The 24,377-nt window shown below is 45.9% G+C and overlaps 2 protein-coding genes across 6 annotated transcripts in view; one reads left to right on the top strand and one right to left on the bottom strand.

The window, feature by feature from the left end:
• The window catches only part of ELP4 (elongator acetyltransferase complex subunit 4), a 244,308-nt gene extending 243,818 nt beyond the window's left edge, over positions 1–490 (top strand). The window contains exon 10 of the mRNA XM_006060815.3: positions 84–490. Within this exon, the coding sequence (XP_006060877.1) occupies positions 84–215 (132 nt within the window). The 3' untranslated portion in view covers positions 216–490. The remainder of the gene's footprint in view (positions 1–83) is intronic.
• Positions 491–6,273: 5,783 nt separating this feature from the next.
• PAX6 (paired box 6) lies at positions 6,274–23,818 on the bottom strand. 5 transcript variants are annotated; one of them, XM_006060816.3, is made up of 12 exons: positions 23,742–23,818; positions 23,305–23,365; positions 19,579–19,709; positions 18,744–18,785; positions 18,435–18,650; positions 17,504–17,669; positions 11,610–11,768; positions 11,058–11,140; positions 10,678–10,828; positions 10,466–10,581; positions 7,706–7,856; positions 6,274–6,757 (listed from the first exon to the last, which is right to left on the bottom strand). In XM_006060816.3, exons 2-12 carry the CDS (start codon positions 23,312–23,314, stop codon positions 6,672–6,674), a joined length of 1,311 nt encoding a protein of 436 aa, XP_006060878.1. In that variant the 5' UTR covers positions 23,315–23,365; positions 23,742–23,818; the 3' UTR covers positions 6,274–6,671. The 5 variants fall into 5 exon arrangements, with proteins under 5 accessions (XP_006060878.1, XP_006060880.1, XP_006060879.1 ...); XM_006060818.3 differs by having other exon boundaries at positions 18,636–18,650; XM_006060817.3 differs by lacking the exon at positions 18,744–18,785.
• Between the last annotated feature and the right edge of the window lie 559 nt (positions 23,819–24,377).

The following is a 24,377-nucleotide window of genomic DNA, read 5'->3' as shown; positions in this document are numbered from 1 at the left end:
TATTGTATTCTGAAGTGTGCTGGCAAAAGCAAAATTAATTATTTTTTTTCCTTCTTTCCGTCCCCTGAAATCTTCTGCCATAGCGACTGCATTTGCCTCCAGACTTGTCAGACACTGTGAGCCGCTCAAGCAAACAGGATCTGGCAGAATCCGCCAAGCTGCTGGGCCCAGGCTGTGGCATGACGGCCGGAGGCAAGAAGCACCTGGACTTCTAGTGACTCCTCCTTAGTCATTGCCTGCAGAATTCTGTGACACCCTAATTATGATTGCTAATAGCTTATGTAAATATTTTTCTTAACGATGTGACCCTCCAATCCTTGAAAAATACAGTTAGGATTGCAAAATGAGGCCACCGTTCTTCATTATTTTAACCAAGTTTTTATACAGAAATAGTACAGCAGAAATACTTTCACTTTAAAATTTTGTTTTATGCTATATCTAGTAAAGAATTTTATTTTTAAATAAAAGCAAATAAAATGTCCGAAATTCAGGATGCCTTAGAGCGGTCGGTCATGAAGCGTGTGTGTATATAAGGCGCTTGGTTCATGGCAAAGTACACGTCACAGCAGCACGTAGGACATTATGAAAGTCAAGACTGAAAACATATCTTTCTCTTCATTTCTGAAAAAGACACCTCTCACCAAAAATGTTTTTATGAGATAAAAACTTTGCTGCTATATGAAGACTAAAATAAAATAAACTTGCATTTACATATCCTGTTACGAAATTGATGAAGATAAGACAATATTTGGGGATGAAGAATCCATTAAAAATAGTCTACCACGATATTTAATAAAGAACTTGAGTAATAGAAAACTTAGACAAAGAAAGAGATGGTCTCTGTTTAAACAGAGTCCACACTGAAATCATGTCAGTAGACATAATTCAGGATTGAAATTCAAACTGACAGCTACATGAATGCAAGGCTACTGGGGAAAACATGTATGGAGGCTTGGCGAGAGATTTTTACAAAACATAGGTCTGAGACAAAGTATAAAACTGAAGGTAACTCAAATTTCTATTGCATCAGGCAAAACCCTTTGTTAATTATGAACATTGGTAGATGTGTACATTTATAAGCATATAAACATGTCTTTGGGGATATATAACATATTGAACTAGTTTTCATAGGAAACACCAGTTTTTTGAATCATAGGTCCATGTTCTCAAAGCTTTTGACAAGTAGACAAAAAGTAAAAGTTTAAAAGTAACTTGCATATTTAAGTAATATGCAAGTAACCCCCTGTAGCATAGACACATACTGTTTAAGAGTCTCAGTTTTTAAAAAGCTGTTTAACATCTGTTAGGAGAAACTGAATTTTCTAAATACATTTCCAAGCATATTAGACTATCTTGAAGCAGTTATATCTAGCACTTTTAAGCAGTTTGCTTTTAATATACCACAAATCATACTTTATTTGTTCTTGACAACATTGCAGAAAACAAAGACTAGGTTTTTAGAACTGTCTAACCAATATGATGAATGTCAGTCACTTAAAAAAAACCCACTGTAGCATAAACACATACTGTATACAGCTTTTATTCAGAATTAGAATAATTGAATCAATGACAGTGATTTGCCAGGATGTCAAATCTCTCCATCATATCCTGTCACTACCAGTTTATTTTTTGTGATCAAAATCAAAAAGACAACTATTTTGTCACCCGCTATCTCATTAGTACTAAAAATCAGGTTTCTTCTATTTTTTTAGGATGTCTGGTTTATTTTTTTCACTTCTTTTAATTCGAAAGACACAAATTCTTCCCCATTTTCTTTTCAAAATAAAGTTTAAGAATTGATCTGTCAGTTAAAATTAAAGGGCTTTTATATTAAGGAAAGGTGCTTTTAAAATTTAAAGCAACTTCAAAAAAATCAATTTAGTCCATAGATGATAAATAATATGCAGATTCTCCACAAAAGCTTTGCTATGTCCTTTGAAAGCATTATGAACAATCTGAATAAAGTGAATATTTTAGTAGGGTTATTATTTTAATAAGTCTAACCTTTTCCTTACCGTGTTGGGATTCATTTCATACACACACACAACGGAACAATTACATAGCATTTGACTCCGAAAAGGAAATGTGAGGTCATCGAATATGAAAATTGCTTGTCAGAAATACTTGGCAGGTCATTGATTTACTACCCTAGCTAACACAACTATAAAATTAACGGCCAATTTCTAGTTAATATATGCCTTGCAAATAGATAAATACTATAAACATTGAATGTGCATGTTTGAACCCTTGTTTTAAATAAAAAAGAAACTTTTAAAACTCAGTAAAAGTGCATTCTGAACAATGATAGTACCTGGGCTTTCCAAAAATCAGATCCAAGTGCTTTGGTGTTCTGATTCACTAGGCAGGCTTTGTTAAAATAAGCTATTGAAGAGGGATGTATATTTTCATTTTCCTCTGATAAAAACCCACTCTAAACATGTGTGTTCTTCTTTCTGGAAACTTGTCAGTTATCCATATGCTAATAACTTACTACATTAAAATACTGGTCTTCAGTAATGCTGCTGTAGGTATACAGACAATGTGATATATCATGAAATGTACACTATTAACAGATTCTGTTTTTCAATTATCAGGTTGTCTCAAAGGTATTTAAGTTAACAATGTCAAACAGTGTTTGAAATGTCCTCATATCTTTTAAGTGTTTCTAAAACTTTTAAACCCTCTATGGTATTCATTTCTTACGCTAGATTTGCCTTTCTTTAACATGAGGTAAATATTTTGACTGCTAGAGTCTGCTCAGGTGCTGGGGTTCTAAGACCTCTTGAATTTCTTTTTAGTAGCCACCGATTTCCACTTTTCCATTTATTCTTTATCTCCACCTCCAGGATCTGCACATACTAACACTAGACAAAATAAAACTACTTCAAAAGGAAGCAACGCTCTGCAGTCAATTCCCTGTCTATCTTTTAAAGAACCAGGCACACAAATGCACATACAAAGCAAAAGTTGCGAGCCCTATTCATTTGTTTAAGCCCATTATGAACATCATTCCTAAAGCATCATGTCAATGCTTTCCAAAGATAGTCACCATCAACACCACCAAATTTAAGCAATACTAACCCTCAATACTTACACTTTGAACTTTAAAACTGAGCAGTGAAGTCATTCAGAACCGAGGCAAAAATTAAAAAAAAAAAAAAGATACTTAAATAAGAAACAGTTGAGGTTTATTCTTGAAGAACAGAAAAAGGAAAAATGTATGTTTGGCCTTGGTGAGCCAAACATTATACAAAGAGGAAAACCCTTTTTTAAAAAAATCTTGTTTACATTAAGGCCCAGAGCAAAAAAAAATAAGCAGAATATGGACACCATCCTAAAATGACAAAAATTCACAAAACAAAGCTGAATCTTGGAATAATACTGTATGAATGACTCTTAGGAAACCTAGTAGTGATTCTTCTTTAAAAGGAAGAAGAAACGATTATGTGAGCCATACCAAAAGCCAGTTTCCACTTAAGAGGAGGCACAGCTTTGGGGTGGGGAAGGAGGGATATTCTGAGAATTCATTATGGTAAAAAGCATTTGTTTACTCGGAGTAATTTGAATGTTCTTACTCAAATATTCAGCTCAAATTCTGTTCACCTGGTCTCCCTAAGTCAGTCAAGTCTGGAGAGAAATCTTGTGATTCTACCAAGGACATCACAAATAGATGGCCACCATCCTGGAGGATGGCATCAAGGCATCCCTGAAGAGTTCCCATTCATAAATATATAAATATACCTATCAATAAATAAATAAAAGTTATTTCAAGAATGAGTAAAAGGCCACCTCTGGGCACAGCTTCCACACTGCGCTTGCCATGCTGTCCCCAGGGGTGTGCCTGGAACTCCATTCAAAAGGACAGCTCATCTCCCTAGGGTGAGGGCAGAAGGCAGAAGGCAAGGCAGCCAACCCATCCTGCTGGACCAGAGGGCATCTACAGCTGAGCGGCTGCATCAGACTAAACCAGGCTGCGGAGCCACTGCGCCCTGGCAAGCTTGACCCTCTGAGGACGCGTATACGTGCCTAAGTGCACACAGGCAGCTCCTCTGCTCCACCACACTCCTTCTCCCGTCCCCACCTCCTACACCCAAGTGTCACAGCCAGTCCTCCAAAGTCTCTGCTTCCTGCACAGCAGAGCCGTGGGCTAGGACCAGCTGCCTGACCCTGGCCCAAATCATAGTCGGTTGGAAACCATCCCTTCTCGCAGTGAGGAGGTGAGGCAGCCAGCAGCCACCGCACACACTCACACACAGCCCTCCTCGGACATTTCTCCCGGCACGTGTTCCTCCGGGAATGCAGATGGCAAAATGTCAAGAGGGGGAAATACCTGCACAGGTGTACCAACAGTGCATATGTGTATGTGCTCCTCTGCAGAAGTGTACACACGTGCAACACAGACAGGATCAAATGCATACACACGTATAAAAACGGCAGTCAGCATGTCTCAGTGTGCAGCAAGTCTGGTGGAATAAAATTATTAATATAAAGCATGCCAGAGAGATCAACCACAATTATCTGTTCACAAGTATATTCTTTAACTAGAAAATAGTAGATGTTGAACTAGAAGATTTTTTTTTTTAAAGCCTCCAATTAATTTCTCTATTTCTGATTGTTTGCCTTCGGGGGTTAAAAACAAAACCAAAAAAGAGCAGAGTACAATTCAGTGGAAGTGTGTCTTTGTCCCCAGAGGGTTTTGCCTGTGCAGGCATTTAATCTAGACTGCCAGACCCCCAGCCTTTGACTGAAGCGTGCAGAAGAAAACTTATCCATATTGACTTATATGTTACACAGAACAGACAGAAATAAAAGTCTCAGACAGGCCTCTTTCACCCAACAAAGGCTCGTTTTTTTCCATCCTTTGCTTGGGCTCAAGCACTCCTGCCCTGCGTGCCGCCACTTTAAACATGATCAGATCTGTGCTTCATTGCAAATAACAACTGACCAACAATGCGCCCTGCTTCATAGATTTGGGAATGTTTGGCTTAAGCTGCCAATGACTGAAGGCCTTTAACTCCCACCGGCCAGTCACAGTCCGCTTTGTTGTTGTCTGTTGATGTGTCTGTGCTCATTATTCCTTGACATGCAACATCCCCCCTCCACCCTCCAGCCATCCACAACCACACAGAAAGCGAGATTCAAATGGAACAGCTGTAGCGGTTCAATGGGAAATGATGCCTCTTGTGCAAAGGGGAGGGAGACAGAAAAGGGAGAGGGCCTGTTTGAGAAAGGCAGCGGCTTTCACGGAATCTTGTATAAGAAATCTACTTTTGAATATACTTCAGTGAAATCACTGTTGAAACAGGCTGACAAAGGAAATCTGCCCAGATTGAAAATGCCAGCCCTAATTCAAAAGACAATTCCTAGCTAATAGCTTGTTGCATTTTTAAATTATTTCTAGACTTTGAGTTTTTGAATTGAACAGATAACTGGGAAATGCTACCATTTTGTATATGTACTGTGGGTATAAATAGGCACAGATCTACACACAGCTTCCAGTGGAGTTTTTCTTTCTAACACATTTGCGATTTGATACCTGTAAAAATTACCTCTTAAGGATCATCAGGATTTAAAACAGAGTATGTATGAAAATAACCATTGGTTTAGAATGTTAATCTAACATGGAAACAAAATTTGTAACACCACACTATAAGGTTAAAAAGAAAATAGTATAATAAAGGAAATACAAAGGCTTTGGCATGGTTTTTACAATCAACAATGGTTAATTTTGATATGTAGTTGTGAACAACTTCAAAACACTTAAGTTTAAAACTCTTGCAAGCACTTTTAATTGATTAGGAATGAATTCTAGATGCACAAAATGATTGGACTGTGAACAGTAATACAACTATATCTAAGAACAATTAACTTTTGCTGGCCAAAAGAGAAACTTATGATTGCATGAAAATGTGTATAAAACATCTATCGAGTATTCTTGTCAAATATAAATGAAATTAACTTTATTATAGAAATCATTCTGAGGATTTCTAGGGAAGACAAATACTTACATTTTGACATAAAACAAATTGGATTATATCAAAGACACACTCTACCTTTCAGCTATCAACTTTCTTCTTCCTTGAATTTATATCTTACCCTTCTTTTTGCACATAAACTTCATCTGATAACAACCTTTGGAAAACCAACAGATATTTCTTACATAAATCTAGTGCATGTTGTTCCAGGTTTAATTATATGCAAGGAATGATACAAACGTGGAACATCAGTCCATAAACTATGAACAGATGGGTAGAAGTATTCCATATATCTTGATAAAACTCTTAAATTCGTGGCAAAGCTTGTCGATCATGATTTCCTTTTTTTTTTAAACAACTTCATGATCAACAGAGATCAAACATCCATCCAGTCTACGTTGTTCTTTTTTCATTATAACATACAAATGCCCATTTACAAATAATACACCAAAATGAATAAAAGTTTGGATACCAAAATGAAGATTTGTTCCAACTGACATCGTGCCTTCTGTATACAAAGGTCCTTGTTTTCAAGTCCATTCCCCAGTGGTACAACACAGGACACAACTGCAGAACCGAAGTGCTTCTAACAGCCATTTTTCTTTCCTTCCTGAACGCCCAACTGCTGTGTCCACATAGTCACTGACTGAATTAACACAATATATTCTTTTTGTTTGTTTTTTTGATTTTTTTTTTTTACTGTAATCTTGGCCAATATTGAGACATATCAGGTTCACTTCCAGGAACTTGAACTGGAACTGACACACCAGGGGAAATGAGTCCTAGAAGTGGATGAAAGAAATAGCCATGTAGAGATTCCCTTTGACGGACAGGCATGGAGTATGAATTTATAAGTTAAAAAAAAAAATCTCTAGTACTTTCTAACATTTCAAATATATTAAAAAAAAACTTTCGAGTCTTATAAACAAAAGTAGCACCTTCAGAAACTAGAAAACATGTTTACATGCACCTACTGAATCCCAATCCCTCCCCGCCCCCCCCCCCGCCCCCGCAAAAACAAACAACTCCAGGCTTCCCTGGTGGCTCAGACAGTACAGAATCCACCTGCAATGCAGGAAACTGGGGTTCGATGCTCTTCCTGAGTTGGGAAGATCCCCTGGGGAACAGAATGGCTATCCACTCCAGTACGCTTGCCTGGAGAATTCCATGGACAGAGGAGCCCGGTGGGCTACAGTCCATGGGGTTGCAAACAGCCTGAGCACGACTCAGGACACGACTGAGCGACTAACACTTTCACTTTCCACTTGTCTGTATGTTTGGAACTTTAGCAACAAAACCATCCTGGAAAACCAAAGTAGCACTTCTTCAGTTCCAATGAAAGGCACAGAAGAACTGGAAGGACCTGAGAAGTCTTTCCAGTAAACTCGGACGAGGTGGGGGGATGGCCTTCACTGTTGAGTTTGGCTAATACAATAATTTTTCCTTCTGAAAGATACATTTTTGGGTCTTGCCTTCATATGTAACTTCCGCAACCAAATTCAGGAAAAACAACTTTTTTTTTGCCAGTATGGCATTAAGTTACTAACTAGTTTGACTGAATTCCCCTTTTTAATTAGTTTTCCCCAGAGAAGCAAGCAACAGAGAGTAAAACACACCATCACACAAGGCCGGCAGATTCTTTGCAGATAAACTATGAATGAAGGGAGATGACCTGGCAAAAGAAGCTGCAAAGGCCACCTCTGTGCAGCCTGCGGAGAGCAGCGGCTCACCTGTGGAAGTGGCGCCCGAGGTGCCCATCGGCTGGCTGTTCATGTGTGTCTGCATGTGTGGGGGGGTGTAGGTATCATAACTCCGCCCGTTCACCGAAGGGCTGGTGGGCAGCATGCAGGAGTACGAGGAGGTCTGGCTAGGGACTGGGGGCTGCGAGGAGAAAGGCAAACCCATGGTTACCAAGAGACACGTTGCACAGCCACATCCCCAGGCTCCCTCCTCCCCAGGACTCTGCCAGTAAGTCTGAAGACACCCGCAAGTAAAGCACTGGAATTCCACGTGGGAACTCTAAGATTGGGCCTCCAACTGGCCCTTCTATTGTCCACTGCTAGAGGAAAGTTGTCTACATACCAAACTTTTTAAAGTACCCAAAATTCAGACTATAATCCAGCTAGATGGTTGGTACCATCCATAAAATGAATAGAATTTTTGTCCATTTTCATCTTGGACCTTCGCTGGCACCTTTAGAGAAGTTTTAACATGAGGACTTCCATAAATACATTACCCCTCTCTCACAAATTCAACCTATTAATATTTGGGATTCCAATGACACCCCCACCCCTTAAACCCTGTATTTCAAGCTTTGAGGCAGAAAACAGCGGGAAGAACTCTGTGTAAAGTTTGGTTTAGGGTGGGACTCATGGATTTAAAGATTCTTGAAAAGGCAGATCAGTAATGATCTCAGGTTAAAGTAGTCAGAAGTGTCAGGAAATACCTAGCCCTACCATGAAAATTTGCTGTGACTTTCTTACAGACCTCAAACCCGAGATTGCGTTTAATCCACAAAATTGTGCTGCTACCCTCTAAATATTTAGAATCATGGTAGTAAAAAGATAAACCTTTATCCTAACTAAATAAATATGCAAGGCTGGGGCAAAATTCCTCCTGAGCTCTCACAGGGCTGTGATGGGGCAGCAAACTTGGGATGAATTAATAGAAGCATAATGTCGGGAGCAAGGGAGATGACAGTACTGGTCTCATCTGCAAACTGTAGGAATGTTCGCCATTCCAAGATGCGCGTCCTCAGAGGCAGGGACGCGTTAGGGAAGGGCAGAGAAGGACCCCTGCTCCTTATGGCGTCAAATGCTTGAAGACTTTGGTTAACAGGATAAACTGATGGAAAGACAGGACACCCCTCACCCAACTCCAAAAGTCAAAGAGCAATTTTCCCTGAATAGTAGAATTGTTGATACTTTAATTTTGTTTGATGACTATATATATGGTTTGAATGATATTTTAAGTTATATAATTTAAAAAAATCAGCATCTGAAATAAATCGACCCACACGGGCCTCTATGTGGATACAACTCTAACAGAATAGCAGCATCTATTTAATTGTTTCTGTTTTCTCATATATACAGTTTTAATCTTCAGAGAAACCTAGGTATTGCTACAATTTATAAAACTGAACAAGACAGTCAGTGGCCTTATTAAAGTCAGAGGAAGACTGCTAACACCGAGTTCAAAGAGGCAAGCAGGCCCTCAGGGCCTTGCCAGAATCTCAGCTTGCATTTGTTTCTATTCTGAAATCACTTCCTCCAGGCAACCTTGACTTCTAGAAAATTCCAAGGCAGTTGTAGCCACCCCAACTAATGGGCTATTAATCCCTTAATTTACACTAATTGCTCTATGGTCAATAATATCCAGATGTAATAAAAATAGACATGTGAATAATGCCTCTGAAGCTGCTTATCTAGCTGTTCCTATATTAATCTAAAGACCGTGAAACATTTATTTTAGTGTGATTTGGGTTAGAAATCCAGCCAAAGATGTTCAGTGGAGAATAAACTATCTGTGTATCTCCCAATCTGTTTCTATCAGGGGCTCATGCTGGCCAGTCTCATACCACCCAGCATCTCTAACTGCTGTACAAATAGAACAAGAGTCCTGAAGAAGTCATGGCAGAAGGCCCACCAGAAGACCAATATTCTCCTCATCAGGAAACCCTCTGGCTTCAAGGTTCCAGTACACCCTACCTACCTTATACAACTTCCATCATAAAATAGGATTAGCCTAGTTCAGGACCTAGCACATGTAGGGGCCAATATATATTTGGGATGGAATTGAGTAGGGGAAGCTTGTTATACCAAGTGAATAGCATCAACCTTTCCAGGCAGCTAGTTATGCCAGAAACTCATCACATCATTCACAGCAAAGATACATGATATTTCTAGCAAATACCCTCTAGTCTTTTTATTCTAAGATAGAAAAAGAAAACTATCTTTTCCTCTATGTTAAGTAAATCACACTATACAAATATGAATCCCAATTCTGATCCTTTTTTTCTTCCTCACCAGTTTATCACAAACATCCTAAATAACATCCAAAATACACATAAAGACTATAAATTTATTTGTACAAACACCTGAATATAAACCTGTTTTACCCATTAACCCCTTACTAGCTAATAATTTGCCAGCATTATTTTCATTTTCTGGTCCAAGTTTCACACTGGTCCCTAAAGCATGCCCCATTCTCATCCAGCATCATCAAGTTGACATTCCCAATGAGCAAAAAGCAGATTAACTGCACTGAAAATCAAGTTTTATTTTATTAAAGGCATGAATCAATCAGTTAATCAATCAGCTAAAAGACTGGATTGACTGCTTTCATCTTAGACTTCACTGATCAAGCCAATCACTGTACTGAGAAAGTCTCCCAAGGGTAAACACAGGGCCAATGAGGTCTGCATGCCCCAACCCACGCCTAACCTCCTCTCCCAGGGACCCGTTAAGTGGGCAACCGCCGGCCTCACTTACTTGCATAGGCAGATTATTCGCCATGGTGAAGCTGGGCATGGGCGGCAGAGCACTGTACGTGTTTGTGAGGGCTGTGTCTGTTCGGCCCAACATGGAGCCGGAGGTGAAGGAGGAAACTGCAGGGAGAGGAACACAACAGTCGTGGTGAGAGTCAGAGCCAAGGGCAGAAAGGCTGAAACACACTGATCAGCAGAATGAATATTTCCAGTTACCAGGCGTGGTGGGTTGTGGGATGGGTTGGTAGACGCTGGTGCTGAAACTGCTGCTGATGGGAATATGACTAGGTGTGTTGCTGGCTTGTCTTCTCTGATTCCTCAGCTTTTCTTCTCTTCTCCATTTGGCCCTTCGATTAGAAAACCATACCTGGAAATCAGACAGAACAGGTGAGCCCTGGGCCTGCTCCCAGCTCCGCCCCATCCCTAACAGGTCCACTGTCCTCCTCCCCCAGTCCCCGAGTAACGGCAAAGCATTTAGCAAACTAAATCTGTTTCTATGGATACAAACAAATGACATTCCTTAGAAGCACCTGGGTCTCTAAAAAAGGCAAATGGTATGAGTCACATGAACACATGAACACACAGTCCCCAGGTACCTGTATTCTCGCTTCAGGTAGATCTATTTTGGCCGCTAGTCTTTCTCGGGCAAACACATCTGGATAATGGGTTCTCTCAAACTCTGAAAGAGTAAGTTGCATTTTCTATGTTGCACCAGAACTATACAAAAATGTGTCGACCAAAGCCTGGATCAAGCTGATTTTCACCTCCTGACTTCCATCACTTTCAACCAATTCCCTTTAAAATGCGGCTACTATTAGCATTGATTGTACTTGGAAGAACCAGCCCATCAGAACCGTGTTCTATTTTTTTGTTTAATGACATTCATTCGAGGTCTCTTCTGTGGGCCTGAATTAGCCAAATCATCACTCTTTCTTTATGAGAAGTCAGATTTCTCATCTTTGAATTACTGGTACATGGAAAGAAGAAAGAAAACACGTACACTAAAAGAGATGCCCAGAAAAGAAAGAAAGAAAAAGGAAAACTTTTCAGGCCTCTGTGCAAGGGCCCTGGCTAAATTTAGCTCTTTGTACTGAAGATGTGGCATTTACTTTGATTTACGGCTTCCCTACTTTGAAAAACTCCATCACCTTTCTCCAGGGCCTCAATTTGCTCTTGGGTAAAGGATGTTCTATTTCTTTGCAGCTTCCGCTTCAGCTGAAGTCGCATTTGGGCCTCATCTGAATCTTCTCCATTGGAACTGATGGAGTTGGTATTCTCTCCCCCTCCTTCCTGCTGCTGGCAGCCATCTGGAAAAAAAAGAACAGGACAGTAAGAGAAATCTGGAATAACTTGGAGTCTCCAAAAGGGGCCTCACATAGCCATAAACTCCAAGAGCAGTCTATTCTCACAGTCTCACCAAAACATTCCCAAGGTAACTGTCAGCCTTCAAAAGACATTGGTGATACATGTTACCTGACCACCATTTTCTGTTTTTATTATGATTAGACTGTGCAATGTAGATACTTATAGAATGGCATTTCTGTGAATAACAAAACAAGTGGTAAAGTTTCCAATTAAAATGTTCTCTCATAACTAACCTTGACCCTCCACATGGTTCACCCAGCTCCCTCTCCTTGCAGAATTTATTTACCTATGGCTGTGTTGGGAAAATAGAAGAGTGATGTTCAAGATTTCAGCTGATCTATAATCAGTAATTCCTATCTAATCAATTAGATGTTGATAGGTTTGTAGAAAATGCTATTAAGAAACCAAACCAAGCTTGTAATCTTTAAAAAAAAATATTTATCTAGTTTTTATTTGAATTCTGCACAGTCAATTTCATTTTAAAGGTTGTGAATTTAGAAGTGCTTGCATTGTTCTGCAGTTTTATTCAACTATTGTATGAGTGCGCTTTGCCTTGACACCTATTACGAGCACAGCTGTAATTATATCATCACCAAGAACAGGCTATAATTGCTGAAAATGGAATTTTATATTTAGATAAAAGGACTGTCCATTCTTTGTAATGTGTTGCACCAGAGAAAAGTAAGATTTCTTTTAAATTTTTAACGTGTAATTTTAAAAAAGAAATAGTAGAGAGTTCACTAACTAGCTAAATATGCTATGCTGCAGCTGAATCCTTGGCATATCATTTAAGTGGTACATTTTTAATTAGGGCATTTCCACCACTTTTGATGTAATTTCTATCATTAAACAGGGGAAAGTTTTATTGTTTTCCTTTGCTGCTTGGAGGGCAAGATGTGCACTTGGGCAAGCTGTCTCCTTTTGCGCCTTGCTGGAGAGGCCACAGCCTGTCTGAAGCAAAGGATTCAGTTCTCGCTAGGCCTCCAGGGCCACTGCCTCCTGGGTCCTTGATCTTGGGTCCTAAGGCCCCCAAGGGATACCAAACCGGGCTGCCCCCCTCCCCATCCTAGCGACTTGGCCCTGGGAGGAGGAGCCTCTGGGGTGCCTTGGTGGGAATCGACTTGGCCAGGAATATCATTTATAACCAGGAGACAATAGGCAGTGCCTTCAAAGAGTTCAGGGAATTGTGACAGGATCTAGTGGGATCTTTTCAGGAACTTTGAAATGTTTTAAAACCCCAACTTTCTCTCCCATTTAAACAGGCGGATTCATCAGCACTGGCCACCATATGGGCCCTTGGAGATCTATTGAGATGACCACCAACACTTGAATAGCGAGAGGCTGCTTTTCAGCACTGCACAATGCCCTGCGAGTAAGGGAAACTATTAAACTCCTGGGGCAGGAGCGTTGGCAAACTTTCGTGGGCAGAATTTCGAGGCCACAATGAGCGCGGACAACAAAAGGATTCTCTTGAGGCGTGCAGCGGGCCACATTGTGTTACAAGAAGCCCAGTCAACAGACTTTTCAGTGAAGTGTGTTAACCCCTCTGCTCTGCTATCATTAATCACTGTCCGAAGAGAGGGCGCCTCAATGCTATTTAGGGCGCTTGGCTGGGGGCTGGAGGGTGGATGGGGGGCCGGGGCAGAGGGTGGGGAGCGCAGGGACAGTGGATGAGGACGGGATGTGGGGGGAAGCGGGGAGGAGAGGCAGAGCGGATGAAGACCAGGGGGGAGGGAGACAGGAGGGGAGGGACAGAGGTCTGGTTGAGGGAAGAGGAGAGGGGATGGGTAGAGAAAGGTGGGGCCAGAAAGAGGCTCCGAAGAGGAAGAGGCCAGAAAGGTGCAAGAAGGACAGAAAAAGAGCGCTGAGAGGAAAAGAGACAAGAGGGTCAGCGGACAAGGGGAGAGACCGAGGGAGATAAAGAGAGAGACAGAGACTTAGTAAATGGGCTACTTCGGGTCGTCTTGCGCTACATCAGAAAGGTGGGGCTGTGGGGCTTGGGGAGGGCTCCTTAGCCGCGCCGAGAGTGCCTGCACCTGCGTCTGCGCTAATTTACTGCCCAAAGTTTCATGGGGACTTTTCAACGTGTTTTTCAGGGAGCGAAATGCCGAGCCCCTTTTCTTTTTGGATTCAGTCGATGAGGAAGACTTTAGAAATAGACTTTGGGGGACCAAACTAGTAAGGCCCATCAGTTATTGCTTTTGGAAAGCGCAAACCTGCGCTTCTCCTGCGATCCTCCAACGTGTAGGGAAGGGACCGAACACAATCCCATCTTGCTAGGGTGGCGGTCACTCAGACGCCTTCCAGGAGGCCCCAACCCAGTCCTTTTTTCTGGCACATTCGATCTCTCCGATTAAACAAAGCTACCCGGGTGTGCCTCGGAAGACCCCCACAGATAGCATTCTCTGCTCACCTTTGCTTCACTGACACTTTCCTAATTTTACAACTTGGACATGTGCTCACGTTCTCCTTCTTCCCCCCCGCCCGTGGCTGCCCCCCCCCCCCCCGCCCCGCACCACACTCACACACACACACCACACACTTACTCACAGGAATGAAGGCGCAGCACCGACTTGGGAAGTGATTTTTTAAGGGAAGTCATTTAACGGAGGATGAGGAGCGCTTGATTTTAAACCTCTTTGGGGAGAAACAAACAGCAGTGGAGACAGAGGCGGGTCAGGAGAAAGTCGTGGCTGCAGGATCCCTCCAAAACCCTACAGAGCCAGTGTGCACCGCTGAAAGCTTGCTACTTTAGCAACAGTCCGCAGCCAGGCGGTGCGGGAGAGATCACTCTTAAACTGAATGCCTCTCCTTTTTTTTTTTTTTTTTTTTTTCTTTAGTGGATTTACTTTCCACTCTTAAAGCTTTTTAGCAAAATAAAACTAGAAGTTGGATCTCGGATTCCCCCCATGATAAACCTAAGTGGCAGACAATTAAGATATCTTCTTTAAAAGGCGCCCCCTCAGCGCAAAAAAGGGCCCTTCAATGGGCGCCGTCCACCTTCCAGCCTAATCCGCGAGAAGGCGAGTGAAAGCGCCTCCCATTCTCCCAGACCCGGGACCATCTGACGCTCGGGATAGGATTTGTTTCCTGGAAGGAGAAGGGAGAGAGAGAGAAAGAAGAAGAAGAAGAAGGAAAAAAAAAAAAAAAGACGCTGGGAAATAAAATCATTCCTTAGTTTCTTAGTGTCTTAATCAGTGAAGCGGAAAACAAGCAAGAAAAGATAGCAACCCGGTTGCGGCACCTTTTCAGCTCTGGAGCGCGGATCAAAACATTGAAGCATCTGTTGAAAAAAAGAGACTGACTAAATCCTATAGAGGGCCTGGGTATTACGGAGGGGGGGGGGGGGGGGCGCGGGGAGGAGATAAGAAAAAGTGTCTCCGTGATCCCTAAAACCACCAAATCGCTGGAGAATTGGGGGCCGGATAGAGTCGTCTCTTGTGGCTGTCAGCCCACATCGGCACAATTTTATTCACCGCCGCATGGCGTTGATCAGATGGAAACCATATTTGTCTCCCTCTGAGACCTAACCTCGCCTTATGCTTTCGGAGTCATGGACTCTTTTAAAACCCAAAACCGGCTTCCTGGGCCGGGAAAGGGGGCGAGGGAGGGAGGGGGGCTTTCTTAGCGCCCAAAGAGCCAAGGATTCCCGGCATGTCAGCCGTGGCCACCGGCGCCCTGTGGCCCCTGCACCCGGGCACTCCGCGCTCGGCTGGCGTGACCGTCCTCCCCACGCAGCGAGGACCAGGCACAGGTGTGGGGGGGTTTGGGGGAGTTGGGGGGCGGGGCCCGGGGACAGAGGGAGAACCGGCAGTTGGTGAACCAGAATGCTCTAGCAACTGGGTGCCTGAAAGAAAGTTCAAAGCTCCTGAACGAGCGCCACCTCCCGCCCCATCAAACAGGAGCCCTCGCGCCCAGGGCTCAGCCTTCCCAGGCCCGGTCACCGTGTCCCGCGCCCTCCTGGAGATTTCTCTGGCAAACGAGGCGGCGGGGTGGGGTCACCCCGACCTCAGATTGGGGTGGGCGGTGGTGCTGGGGGCGAGCAGTGGGAGTGCGTCCCTTGGGTGTGTCCGGTGTGCGCACGTGGGAACCCTACAGTTTCAAAGGTCAGGTGAGGGTATGGCGGTCACTCCCTCGTCCTCACCAGAGGCCGGAGCGGGCCAGCAGGGAGCCAGCGCCGTCTCGGGGGGCAGCCTGCCGCACCCCGGGAGGCCGAGGTTCGGCCCGATCCGGGCGAGCGGGCGGGCGGGTCGCCCAGGGGAGCCGAAGCCCTGCGCATCGGGAGGCCTCGGCCCGGCCGAGCAGCCGCGCTGGGAAACAACCGAGCCAGCGCTTTGCTCCCTATCTTCCCAGTGTCCGTCCTATATTGTTTTCTGCTCTTAAAACTGACATGTCTAATTGGCAATTGGTGCCGAATCGTGTCCAGAGGTCTCTTGTGGAACATTTCTACAGCTGTCTCCTTCAACTAGACGCTTATTCATGTCGCCTTAATGAGAAACAAAACGTTCTCTAATGAGCAATTACAGAGCGACAGGATTGTTCCCATAACAAATTCTTGCGAGTGACAGAAGCATCCTTTGTACCAGATATTTCGCATACTGTTACCGATTTTCCCTTCCCTCGCCCGGCTCCGTGGAGGCGCGGGGCACCCAGATTGGGTTGAGAGCGCACGGAGGCGAGGGCAGCCCCGTCAGCGTCCCCCTCACCGCCTCCCCTGGCCGGGAGCCCCCAGGCTTGGTCGTGCTCCGGGGAGTGAGATTCCACGTCCCATTATCCCTCATATTATCTCCTTGTCACGAGGACAACAAATACCGATTAATCTTCGGAGTAAACTGTTTCCTATTCTTGACCAATCTACCTCCGGTGTGTGGAGGGGAGGGGCGGGGAGAGCCAACCGACCCGACCCCAGCCCCGTCTGCTCCTCTTCCTCCATCCCTTCTCACAGAGCCTGCAACGGTCCAGATCCTATCTTTCCTCTCAGCTCCAGGGTAGCTCCCAGCACACCAAAGTCTGGCTCACAGAAGCCTCACCCCCACCTATCTTATTACACAGTCGCCACCCACAAAGAATGAGAAGTAGGGGCCCAGAGGAGTGGAGGGGGTCCGAACCTAGAGGGTAGGGTTGTTTTAGTTGGGAAATCAACATTTCCAATGCCCCATCCTCAACTTGGCCCTGCATCTCACTGTTCACCCTCTCTTATACACCTTACTCATAGTCACATAATTTGTCAATTACAGCAAAAAGCAAGATGATACAATTATGTTTACCTTGCAGTCTGTCAGTGTGTTAACTTGTCACACTTCTACAGCAAGGGGGCTCTCCGTGCATTTTAATGGCACATTTGAATAGGGCACCACGCAGCTAGCTCATACAGGCACACACCTACTCCTGCCCATAACACATACTCAAGCGTGCATGCACACACACACACACACACACACCCCAGCCACATTCATACTACTTCTGACTACACAACACTTGAATTTCCAGGCCAACCAGACAGTTCAACAAATACCACCTAGATACAGCGCAAGTCAATGTGTCCCAAGCCCTTGAAGAGTTACTCCCACTACATTCTCCAAGCACGAAAGTCCAGAGAGGGAAAAGGTTGGAGGAGAAGAGGATACGCAAGGGCTGCATATATGGAGAGTTTGAGGATGGGTGTTTGGGTTTTTACCTTGCGTAGGTTGCCCTGGCACTGATGTTCCCGGATACCAACCCGGGCGGGTGCCCCAGCTTCCGGTCTGCCCGTTCAACATCCTTAGTTTATCATACATGCCGTCTGCGCCCATCTGTTGCTTTTCGCTAGCCAGGTTGCGAAGAACTCTGTTTATTGATGACACCTGCAAATCAAATCAAGATCAAACCAAATGGCAGAGTCTCCTGAAGACACAGTTGCCCTCTTAAGTCTCCATCTCAGCATGCCCCCCGTTTAAAGAATGACCCCTAATACATTAAAAAAAAAATCCCCAGCCATCCTGGGACAGTGGGTGGACTTGCAGAGACATCGTGGAAAGAATGTCAGCTATCACTCTGGGCATGGAAACGGAGTTGGGTAGAGAGCTGGAACACTAGGGAGGGGTCTTTCACTGTTGCTCAGTGTCTTTGGTGACCTAACTCACATGGCTGCTTTTTTATTATTGTTGTTGTTACAAAGATTCCCCGTCTCCAATATTAAGACTTGGCTTAGAGATTTCTTTCACTGTTATTTGTTTTTTATATTAGGACAGAAATGGATGTTTGATTTCTGAAAGAAGGTTCAAACAGCAAGATGTGGGGGAAGCTTGCTTGAATCTGGTTTTCATTTTCATTTTCCTTCTAGATTCCAGTGACTTTCTCCAGGTGCCTCCACTCTCTACCTTGCCACATGCAAATATGGTGACTAACCCTCCCGCACTTGACTCCCATTTCCAGAAGGTCAATAAAAAGGTCAAAGTGCTCCTCTCAAGACCCCCAGGTACAGAGGTGACAAACAGAGGTGGAGCAGGGAGGAGAGAAAGAGAAAGACACTGGCAGAAAGGAGAGCAGGGGGACGCAGAGAAAGTGATGGTAAAGAGGGAAAAGCATGGGCTTAGGGCAGGGAGAGGGAATGTTCTCAGTGAACTTACACTTGGTATGTTATCGTTGGTACAGACCCCCTCGGACAGTAATCTGTCTCGGATTTCCCAAGCAAAGATGGACGGGCACTCCCGCTTATACTGGGCTATTTTGCTTACAACTTCTGGAGTCGCTACTCTCGGTTTACTACCACCGATTGCCCTGGGTCTGATGGAGCCAGTCTCGTAATACCTGCCCAGAATTTTACTCACACATCCGTTGGACACCTGCATAGGGAAGTGGACAGAAAACCACATTATTAATAATTTCAAGACAAAAATAAAATTGTTTAAGTATGCATTAAACAATGACAAGCTTACGTTTTGATTGTCCAGCACTTGGACTTTTGCATCTGCATGGGTCTATAACACAAAAATATACCTTCAATGGTACGAGAACTTACTGTAGAGAGCTTTTTTTCTTAAAATTACATTTGTAGCCCTAAAAACTACAAATAGGATGATACTTTCAAACAGTTTGAACTAAAAAAAAGAAAAACCTAACTTAAAAGTTTTTAAAACTGTTTTTGTAAATAAACACTGCCAGAAGATGCATCAAAACGAAGTCAGATTGTTTTGTGCTGATCTTGCTTAAAGTGGTGTTATGTTTTAATGAGTGAAGGGGAAAAATAAACTGAATCTTTAGTCATTTTTCCTTTAAAAATATGCCAATTGAGTGAGTTAGGGAGGGAGGAAAACAGCATTTGTCTTTTAAAATCAATATATATTCTTCATGAAAATGAAGAAATAAAACAAATATCTCAAACCCTGAGAGGTAAGCATGGGGTGAGGGAGAAGGGGATGAAATTATGCAGATTTATATAATTCATTTTATTACAGTTCATAAACTGTTACCACAAAGAACGTTTTTAACAAATGAAAAGAGAAAGGTTTTTTGGTTTGTTTGTTTTTAATTCACACCCAGTTTTTTTCTTAAGCAGATGAATTCTCTTATGTGACTGACCCAGGTTGAAAGAGATCGGGAAGGATGGTGGAAGGAAAGGGGAAAGCAGAAGGCAGGGGAGTGGGGTGGGGGCTGGAATGGGGGGTGAGGGTGGGGGTCCATAATTAGCAGCGTTTACAGTAAGAAATGAAGAGAGGGCCTTGAGAGTGGAGGGCCGCGGGGGCGGCGAATGGGGCGGCGCCGGAGGATCACCTGCAGAATTCGGGAAATGTCGCACGGCCGGGCCCCGCTGTGAGCTAGCTCTACGATCTTCTGCCGGGTGGAGTCCGGCAGTGGCCGCCCGTTGACAAAGACACCACCGAGCTGATTCACTCCGCTGTGACCTGAAGAAAGGGAGAGGAGAGGAGAGCAGAGCAGAGAGGAGGGGAAGAAGGGGCAAGAAAGAGAAGAAGGGGAAGGAGAAGGTGGAGGAGGAAGAAGGAGAAGGATGAAAAGGAGGAAGGAAGAAGGAGAAGAAGAAAAGACAACCACAATGCATCCTCAGCTCCCTGCCAGCCCTGGCCAACCTCAGTGATCAGGTCCCTGCTCTCCACGGAAAATGACAACCAGACCTCGAAGCCATTCCAGGCATCGGGCAGCCCAGCCCAGACACAGCGGAGCTCCTGCCCACCCGCCTGAAGAACAGAAGCACGGTGCAGACACACGTAAGAACACACGCACCTCACTACTACTTACTGCTTTCACTCCAGGAGAACCCCCAGCCCACTGCTGCCCTCCAGAAACACCCCAGCCAGTCTTTGAACCCGCAAGGTGCAAATAATCAGCTCAGAAATATCCTCCCAAAGATCCCCTCTGAGTGTAATGAAAAACCACGAGTCCTACAGAACCCCCACTGCATCTTCAAGCTCCCTGCATTGTTAGAACTCTGATGGCAAGCCCTACAGCTCCTCAGTGTTCCCTCAGATGCTGGATCCAGAAACATTTGCTGTCATATTCCAAACTCTGGTGAAGCACCGGGATTAAAAAAAAAAAAAAAAATAGGAGAAGAAAAGGGAATGGAGTAAAGAAGAACCAGAACAGCAAATCTGTGGCTAGTGAACCGCAACCTGGGTTCAGCACCTCCCATGCAGGCTTCCTCAAGCCCCTCCAACCACAAAGTAGTCTGGCTGCTACGGTGGGCCAGAGGTCTGGGAGTCTGTCTGCACCAGCTACAGCTCTGCTTTTACTTCCGATGCTAAATTCGGCCCTCCCCACAGCCCAGGACAGATAGGAGCAAAAATCAAAAAGTGAAAAGAAAAGGAAAAGACCACACCACAGTGTCCCCTTCCCTCCTTTATCTGGTTATCTCACAACCTCACCCTATTGTCTAAACTGAGAATAGGGAGGAGTTAGCACCCCTGTAGCCCCCCTCCCCAGAAACCACAGGCACACAAATAAAGCCAATTGCCAATTTCCACTTCCTTAAAAATCTCCAACCTGCAGCCCCGACTCTAGAGAGCAGCCCTTCCAGGAGATGTGGCTCCCCCGCTCAGCTCTCCTCTCCTTTCCTCTCTTCTCCTTGGAGCCTCTGATAAATTGACTCCAGGAGCCTGAGCTTCTTAGCAATAAATAAGCTCCAAATATAGAAGAGGGGGGAAAATATGATGAGCCTCTCTGACATTTGTCTTTAAAATAAAACTAGCTGCACGTCAAGTTTGAGCTTAATTTCTGGAAATAGGCGGAAGTCGCTCCGGATCATGCATGGAAGGCTAATTGAAAAGATCAGTCGGGGCGCTTGTGGCAGCCTTGTCACTTTGTGACAGTGCTCCGCTCCGGGAAATTGCATCGTCACGACAAACGGGACCGTGATAAAACGACCCTTTCCGTCCCTATTTGTAGATCACTCAGACGAGATTGAACTGCACTCGTTTCCCCTTCGAGGGGAGCCGCGTTTTCAGAGTAGCCGAAGGCTTGGGGCAGAGACCGGGAGGGGGGGGGGGCGGGGGGCGCTGACTGAGGGGGCGTGCTGAAGCCTCAACTCGATGAGAAGTGACAGGCGTTTGGGGTATCTAGGCTCCGCCGGGCCGGGCTCGAGCAGGGACATCGCGGGGACACCGCTTCTCCAACAGAGCGAGGCCTAGAGCCCGCTTCTGGTTTCTCCTAAATTCCCTTTATTGCCTTCCTTTCCCTCTAAAGAACTTCTGCTGCTCCAGCTTACAGGAGCCTCCCCTTTGGGCAAAGGACGCCTTCCAGGAAAAAAAAAAGGCACTCCCAGAGAAAGATCGAGAAAGACCTTCCAAACTTCACGCGCAGCCGAGGCAATTCCCAATCTGGGAATGCCAAGGCGTATGAAGCCGCCTAATCCTAGACCTCCCTCTTTCTCCCCACAACAGGCAAAAAAAAAATAAAAATAAAAATAATAACCTGCCCGCCACCTCCGCGGCGACCGCCGGCGGGTGCTCGCCCAGGGCCAGGTCGCCTCTGCCAGCATCGAAATGGCAGCGAGGAAGCGCCGCTCTAAGTTCCCCTTCAGAGGTTAAGCCTCAATCATTGTGTCCCTTCCCTAGGGACGGCTGGCGCTCTCGCCCAGTGGCGATGATTATGCGCCTAGAATTCGACCGCGAAGCATCTAATAGGAAAACATATGGTGTCAATTTGGATGCTCTGCGCCTCGCGCACACCCGGGAGCGAGCGGCACAAAGCCCTGCAGGCCGGCCCGCGACCCCGCGCCCCTCGGGGCCCGCCAGCCAGGCCTCAGCGGCAAATGCTCAGCGCCGCGCGCCCGGGGCCGGCCTGCCCAAGAGCCTGCGGCTGGGGCCCTTGTGCTGGAGAGGGGAGGACCCAGCAGCCAGGAAGAGTGGCCAGAAGCCCAAGCCTCGCCAAGGAGGGTTCCTACCGGGCCAAGTCCCCGGGGCCTGGCACGTTCTGCACAACTAATCCGCCTTCCAGCTCGGCGCCCGCCTTGCGCCCTCTCCTGCGCTTCACGCCCACCCAGCCGCTAAAGGGCCAGGGGACAGCTAGCGGCTGCAAGACAGATGGATCAGGGGCTAGGGACCCCTCTCAGTCTGCAGTTTGGCAAGGGAATGCTTCTAGAAGATTTAGGCTTTCAGGCACTCCATACAGCGGAGCCCTTAAACCGCCTCGGGGCTCTGCCCCTCTACCGGGGCCTAGTTTCACTGGGCCTCCAGGCTCTCAGGCCCGGTCTCAGATTCGTCCTGCCACAAAGCAGCACCCACGTACTGAGCAGGAAGGTGGGCTGGGGGCCCAAGGGGTCTAGGCAAAGGGAGGATGGGAGATGCAAGAGCCAGCGAACCAAAGGCACAGCGGGCCCGGAATGACTAGGACCCACACAGTAGCCACCAGGGCAGGGCTGCTCCAACTCCTGGGCTCGATCCCCACTCCTCCCAGACCTAGTAAACCTGCTCTCGCTGGTCTGCGCCCTGTAACAGTCCACGCTTCCAGTACCAACTCCACCCCACCGCAGGCCTGGGTGCCCCACTCCCTTGGCCTTCCAGGCCCCTCGCCAGGGTGGCGATGGGAGGAGCTCCTCTTAGGGTGACTGGGGGAGAGGAGCCCCCACCCGCCCCAGACGGTGGAGACCTGCAGTCTTGACTAAGCCCAAGGGGCCTCCTTCTGGCGCTACGACGGCGAGAGGCCTCCGCCCCGCCCCGCTCAGTCCAGCCCCCCTCTCTGGGGTCAGAGCCCGGGCAGGGGCGGGGAGGGGGTGTGAGTTACAGAGTTTGGGGGGATGGGGTTTCTCTACCGCTGCTTCGCAAACTCTTGCGGGCTGTTCTCAAGGGCCCAGCCCCTGTTCTTCCAGGAGGGAGAACAGAGCAAACGCCCTCCTCTCTTGGAGCAGCTGCCTCGGGTCCCCGGGCCTATTCCCTCGCGCCCCGGGCCTTGCCAGCGCGGACACCAAGAGCCTCCAAGCCCTCCCCCGACCCGCGCGCTGGTCCGCGCCTCCCCCGCCCGAAGTCCAGAAAGACCAGAGGCACTTACTGTTCTGCATGCTGGCGCTGGCTGGGGGCCGCGGTATCCCACGAGGCTCGAATATAGGGCTCTGTTAGCAAGAATATAGGCATTAATTCTGGGCCGGCACCAGGTAGGCCTACCTCCCTACAGAGGGTGTCCTGGAAGCAGGACAGGAGAAAGCCTCTTCTTTAAAGAAATAATCCACTCCATCAGTTTGGGGCTATCGGATCAATCAGTTTGGGCAGATCAACTCTGCCCTCCAGTATGTGCAAAATCTACCTTTTGCATTACAAATACTCCAGTATTCCCAGTCTGTTTCCCCCATATCTCTTAGTAGTTAACCCTTTAGTCAGAAAAATCCATGACTTGATTTTTAATTTTTTCTTCCAACTGAACAACAATGAAGAAGAAGCATTCTGACTCTTTCAGGTTGGGGAACCCAAAGCAGCCAGCATGGAACTTGCCTGATATCTGGGATGTCTGTCCACTCTCACAATAAAAGGTCTCACACATCTGCGCGCCCCTAGTTAAAGTCTTCCCCCTAAGACAAAACAGGAGAGAAAGGTATGTCAAACTATGACTCAAAAACATAGATCATGGACTCTCTGATCCACACTCTCAGAAAGAAAAGAAAAGAAACCCATCTTGGGCTCAAACTGCCATAAAACTCTAAATCCCAGAGCTACACCCACATTTCCAGCAGCCTGTCCTGCAAAGGTCTCCAGGTTTTGATAGTGGCTGCTCTGATCCGGCTTTGGGCGATTTGCAGAGCCTGACAATTTAGGGCCCCATTTTGCAAAAATACCAAGAACTAGGGAAAGAAAAGGAGAGAACAAGGGAAACAGCAGGGTTAGGAGAAGAAGCCAAGAGCTGGGAGAAGGGGGGCTTATACCTGAAGTTTAGAGGTGAAGCACAGAGGACCCTGGAACTTCAGAGTGCTTGAGGGTGCAGGCTGGGGCTGCTTGGGAGGATGTCAGAACCATTACTCCTTTCAAGAATTTCACTACCCCAGTTGCCCCAACCCCCTTCCCCCAACCCAAGTCTTTGGTTACCTCTTTATCCTTCACTCTTCCCCTCAAAGCTTCCCAGTCGGCTTGATC

Source organism: Bubalus bubalis, chromosome 16 (assembly GCF_019923935.1).
Source record: "Bubalus bubalis isolate 160015118507 breed Murrah chromosome 16, NDDB_SH_1, whole genome shotgun sequence".
Classification (NCBI taxonomy): domain Eukaryota; kingdom Metazoa; phylum Chordata; class Mammalia; order Artiodactyla; family Bovidae; genus Bubalus; species Bubalus bubalis.
Note: the sequence above shows the minus strand (reverse complement) of the source record. Positions and strands in the feature narration are given on the sequence as shown.